We start from the raw sequence: 6,119 nt of genomic DNA on the forward strand, positions 1-6,119 counted from the left end.
CTAGCTGCCTTTTATTTTTTTTTTAAATTCAGTTATTTATTTAGCCAACAGAATTCACCTTGGGCTACACTCACAAGAAAACACCATTATCTTTAATCTTTCATGTATGTCATTATGGGAACAGAATAAGGAACAACTGACTTACGGAGGCAGCTGCATGAGGTTTGTGCCTAAGCAATGGAGCACTTCATATCCATCATGAGGGGGATATCATGCATTTTTGAGAGTGCATTTTTTTTCTGGTTTTCAGGTAACTTTAGTACAAACAATAAAATCTATTTGCAAAAATATAACAATGATGACTTTGCAGTCAACGGAACCACCAGAAGATTGAGCAATCTAAGCCATGGGGGTAAAGCTAAAACTTTTCTCAAAATATTTCCTTTAAAACTGTCTTTTAACAGATATTAACAAAATTTAAAAGAAAAAACATAAGCATGGTAAGTAAGAGCTATTAAAAAGACCGAACACATGCAGAAACCAATGCAGAAGCACTGGAAAGAAGTTCTGGGATGAAAAAACAGTAATTTCAGCAACCCAGCTGGACGTTCATAGCGAAGATGACTAATGCCACTAGTAACTCAAAGGGACACGCAAATTTAATCCCGTATTATAATGCACAGCTCGAACGGCTGCATTTGAAGATGGGTCAGCAGTTCAGCCATAAATTTGTGTTACAGAGCAGGCCATCGCGCTTGCTCTTTGTCTCGGGCATTTCCCAGAAAACAGCTTTGTGAGGTCCCAAAATGGTGGGCAAATGCCATCTCCGACGTACCACTGCGGCGTGAGGACCGGGACCTGCCCGCCCCAACGCTGATGTCGCCACCAGCCCCCCACCACCCACCTCCTTTTTGGAGAACCCTGAGAAAAGGGGGAGATGTGGGGGCCACTTCTCCCACACAGACACCAGCTGTCCCCACACCCCTAGTGCCAGAGGGAGCCTGAGCCCCTCGTCCTTCACGGAGCCATCTTCTGATCACCTGAGCCCTCCAGGCTGGTGACACCGCATTCCCACAGGCACCAGAGGAACTGGCTAAAAAAAGATGAATCATATGGAAACATGTAATTTCAAGCTGTTTTAAATCACAGCACTGGCTGTGGCCATGCAGCCAAGTGACACTCACCCCTCCCGCCACACTCTGGTCCACGGCCCTCCTGCCACCTGCTAACCCCCAAGGGGCCGTACCAGGATGCACAAGTCCATTTTCCAAGTGATAAAAACTTGGAAAACTAAACTACTACTATTGCAAGTTGTGTATTGATACTACGTATCTTAGTTTTTATTTTACTGCATAGCAAAAGACAAGCCAAGTTCTAAGAACCTAATTTAGTATCCAAAATATTGATCTTGGTCAGAAGATGCTCTTCAGATCAGTGACCCACCTTGGAAAAATATCTGAATGGAAACTCTACTTATATGCTTTTATTACATTAATTAATGGTGAGAAACCCCCATACCAGCAGGACAGCAGACACAAAGCACTCGTTCGAGTGCCAACCGTCTCCCAGGGCTTAAAACTGGAAGCTAATCACTTTGCCACAGTGCCTGTTTGGGGCAACAACAAGGTTTGCGTGGAAGATGAAACCCATTTCCTGCAGCCCTATAACTGTAAGGACCAGTGCATGTACCCTTGAAGCTGCCTCACAAAACACATTGAGGCAGGCTGTTAATTTGATAACAAAATATATTTCAAAGCCTACAATGAAATATGAAGTATACATACATTTTAAGACATAAGATCACTCGAGAACTAGATAAATATAAGGTACTGAGGGGGGCTTAAAGGTTTCACTCCCCTATAAAAAAATAACTTTGAATTCTAATCCAAAATCCATCTTCCCTTAAAAACAAGACAGGTTATATCTCGGATTTCTATGCAAGCAATTTATAACACCCAAAAGGAAAAAAATAAAAATAGCTAGCAGCCAAGCAGTGCTTTTAGTGCCTTATTTTAATCTACTGGTTCCAAACCAGATGCATTCAGTACAGAATTCTGATTAGGAAAAAAATGGCTGTTGAATTTTTATTACTACGTCCCTTAAGGACCAAAAAGCGGTAACCCTAGGCATTTAGTGTGCACTATGAATAACAATACATATGAGCACATAAAAAGCCTGTTATCTCTCTTTATGGATTTTTTTTTTACCATGTTGATACATTCACAGAAAGAAGTTGGGAAGTACTGTGAGGGGGAGGAGAAGCTATCAAAATAACAAATACCAATAATTAAAACCTATTCGGAAAGGAACAAGCTACGCAGTACGAAATTTGAATGACCCATGTCTCTTCATTACCACCCTACAGCTCCCATGTAGTCAGTGGAGCCTCATTTAATGCTTATACTAAAAGCCTTCATCTACATACCTCTCTTCCATTGATACAAATGCAATTCGCATTCAACCCTGACAAATAATCGCTCACGACAGGAAAGTTCTGCGTACATAGATTTTCTCCTTTTATAAACAAATGTAAACACAGAGAAGTCCTTCTGAATGTTTCAAAACAGCTCACTGGATTCGAAGAAGCATCTTCTTTCCTCGTCCCCCCCCCCACCGTCCATAACCACCTGGCCAGATGTCTGAAGGGTTTCCACCACACACCTCCCTGTCACAGCACCGCTTTGCTCCGTGTTTTATACTGCAACTCCATCCTCACAGCTAGAAAAAACCCGTACAAACTGCAGCTAAGCAACGCAGGGCTTTCTCGTTGAGAAATTAGCCTACAACCTCTCAAAAAAACCCGTGGGTAAGCCGCCAGAATAAAATTCTACAAACCAGCCATTTGTGGCACTGGCATGTTTTCCTTCTGGTACTTAGATAAATCCAAGAAATATTTTTTTTTTAAAATAGCTCCTCCTATTGAATCCTTCCCATATTTTCAGCTCCGAGAATTCACAGGGACTGAATTTGAGTTACGCTGACTCTGGAGCCAGCAGCTTGTGAGAGTACAAAGAATGCCCCAGAAAATAGTGGAGGGGGGTTGAGACAACTCCGCGCATCCCTCAGCTCTCAAACATGCCTGTAAAAAGAAAATGAGGATACGGCCAGAGCACACCATGTTTCTGCTCCACTCATGGCAATAGGTACAGCCTTGCTCCAATTTATACCCAAGGGGTTGACCCAAAGCCCAGAAAGGGGCCAGAAATGTGAATTAGATTTTGTTCCTCTGTGCTAAAAGGAAGAACAACTGACAAAGACATAGGGTCTGCTGTCAACTACTCTGGACCTTTACCAAGCCCTTCGTTGTCTTCTCCCGTTGAGATCTGCCTGGGTTTCCCTAGGTTGGTGCCTTGGGAAACCAAATGCAACAGCAAGCATGATGGAAATGAAATTTGTTTGCTTTTGTTCATGGTTGCAGGGTCCTGTCTCCAACTGTTTATTTTCTTCCTCCGTTTCCAGGCTCAAGGAAGAGGACAAACAGACAAACACCCTGACGGCTGTCAGGTGTTCATTACCCGGAAGAGCCACATTAGCGGGCCATGCCCTTGGAGAAGACTGGAACGCACAGGAGGGAGCCTGACAAGACAGTTCAGTGGGAAAGACTTTGCACTAGAGCATCATCCCACCAGCAGAGACGCATTGCTGTAGCCCAAACCAGAGCTCAGCTGTGTTATTTACTCAACGAGGTCCCAGCTGTCAACCTGGCCTGGCATCGTGACAGCCTACAGCGCAAATGCCCTTAGCCAGCTGCTTGGCTCAATGTACAATTCTCTCTTTTTTAATGAGATTAGCGTTCGTGAAATGTGCTAGCTCGACGGGCATGCCGATTTTAAGTCCTCTGTTCATTCAGGCTACAGCAGATACAGCGGTCACTTTCAAAAAGACGTAATTTGAAAAGATACCATGAATTCAGTAGAGCTCCTGCAGTTGCTCGTTAATCACAGGAAGAAGAGGGGTTTCTTGTAGATCTGTTGAGAACGGAGCACTGGAAAGGATGAATCTTTAAACTGTGGCAAGTGTATAAACTTAGCAACCTACCTCCTTGAGACTAGCCTGAAGGATCTACTGGCCAACAAAAAGAACCCAACAGATGATGCCGGCTTTTTATCCATCTCAGTCATCAGACACATTTGCTGTGGTTACCACCAAAATTGTTAAAAAAGAAGGGGGGGCGGGTATGTTAAATGCTGGGGGGGGGGGCAAATAACGCAGAGGTACTGCTGTAAGTATACATTAGCAAAATGCCTTTTGGCTATGCTTTTTTTTTTTTAATATTAAAAAAAGTTAAAGATGAAACACGAAAAGCCCTATGTTCACTATGAAGATGTAAAAACATCGTTGCCACGAATAAGCAATTCTTTGCTTAGAATGCATTTTTAAGCAGAATGACGAAAAATTTTGAGCTACTCTGCTCCTCGGCCACTTTTCGCAGCGCCGAGCTATTAAAACGATAACACACTGCCAGCCTCCCTTGCGAGGAAGCGACAAATTCGCCCCGGCGTCTTGTAGCAACGATGCGCCGCCGGATCGCCGTCTCCGACAGCCCACGGCGGGGCCGTTGTCACACGTTGTCACCGCGTACCATTAAAAAGGTCTTCGATCCGCCAAAATACGCCGCTCGCCCCCGGGATCTGCTGAGTAACGGGGCCGGGAACCGGCGAAAACCTCCGGCCGCCGGGGTGGCCTGCGCAGCCGGGCTGCCCGTCAGTCAATCACTGCGGCTCAATTAATGTATCTGGGTCATAAAAATGGTTTACGGGAGCCGGAGCCCGGTTACGAAACGCAGGGCGGCGGATATACCGGGCGGCGGCGGCGGCCGCCGCTGCGCCCAGGTGAGAGCCCGGCCGAGCACCGGGGGGGGCGGTGGAGGGGGGTGGAGGGATCGGGGAGGGGGTACCGGCGGCGGCACCCCGGTACCCCCGGCGGGACGGGGATGCGGCAAGCAGCGGGGTCACCCCCAACCCACCCCCCCCCGTGCCGGTGCCGGTGCCGGTGCCGGTGCTGGTCCAGCCGACCAGGGAGGCGGCGGGGAGGGGGGGGCGGCCGCCGCGGCAGCCGGGGAGACCCCGGCAACTTTCCCCCGCGGGGGCTCGGGGGTATTTGCTCGCCGCAAGAAGAGTAAAAAAAAAAAAATATACATATATGTGTATATATATGTATGCATATATATATGTGTGCGTATATATGCATATATATGTCCATATATATGTATATATATGCGCATATATGTGCATATATAAAAATATATGTGTATATATGCATATATATATCTGCATATATAGAGAGAGGTGTGTGCATATATATATGTGCGTGTGTATGCACATATATACTCCGGTATCAACAGATCCACGTCCCCGCGCGGCACACGGGTGACATGCCGGCGCAGCCCCCGCCGTTCCCGGCCCCACCGCCCGCCCCGGGCAGGTTGAGGTGGGGGAAGGCGGAGGGGGAGGGGGGGGGGGGGGGTCCGCAGACGCCGCGGGGGTGCCGGTCCCTGCCCGGCGGTCGGTCGGTGCCCGCCCGGCGGCCGCGCCGCACTCACCCAGAAGACGAAGGAGTAGATGATGAGGAGGGTTTTCAGACACGTTATCACGGGTTTGGTCTCCATTCTCCTCGATGCCATAATACTGAGATCCCGGCTGCAGGCTGGGCGCGGGAGGAGGAGGGAGGGGAGGGGAGAGGAGGGGAGGGGAGAGAGGCGGGCGGCGCGGGTTGGGGGGGGGGGGGAGGCGGAGGGAGGTGAGCTCAGCGCTGGGCTCGCCCCGCCGCCGCCGCCCGCAGCCTGCCGCCGCCCGCCCGCCCCGCCGCCAGGGGGCGCTGCCCGCGGGGCGCCGCCGGAGGGGGGGTGGGGGGGGCCGTCTGTGGTACCGGGGCGTTGCGGCGGCCGCCGCCGCGTCTTCTCGGCGCTGCGTAACTCGCTCAAACTTCATCTGCCCGGGGGGAGGGGGTGGGTGGTTGTGGGGTGGGGTGGGGTGACCGCAGGGCAGCGGGCTCTGCCCTCCCCTCACCCCCCCCGGGTGAAATTGGCTGGGGTATCTCGGGGGGGGGGTGGTGTTGGGAACGAGCTTGAGGTTTTGGAAGATGAAGTGAACAGACACCCCCCCCACACCCCCCACACAGACCCCCTTTGCTTGTGCGGGTGGCGGCAGGAGGCACGGAGAGCTGGGGGGCTCGGTCGT

General features: G+C 49.8%; 1 protein-coding gene across 1 annotated transcript in view; it reads right to left on the reverse strand.

Annotated features, from left to right (window-relative positions):
* The window catches only part of TSPAN7 (tetraspanin 7), a 106,934-nt gene extending 101,351 nt beyond the window's left edge, over window positions 1–5,583 (reverse strand). The window contains exon 1 of the mRNA XM_082494149.1: window positions 5,483–5,583. Within this exon, the coding sequence (XP_082350275.1) occupies window positions 5,483–5,563 (81 nt within the window). The 5' untranslated portion in view covers window positions 5,564–5,583. The remainder of the gene's footprint in view (window positions 1–5,482) is intronic.
* Window positions 5,584–6,119: the final 536 nt, after the last annotated feature.

This window comes from Vanellus vanellus, assembly GCF_965231255.1.
Source record: "Vanellus vanellus genome assembly, chromosome: 1".
Lineage (NCBI taxonomy): Eukaryota > Metazoa > Chordata > Aves > Charadriiformes > Charadriidae > Vanellus > Vanellus vanellus.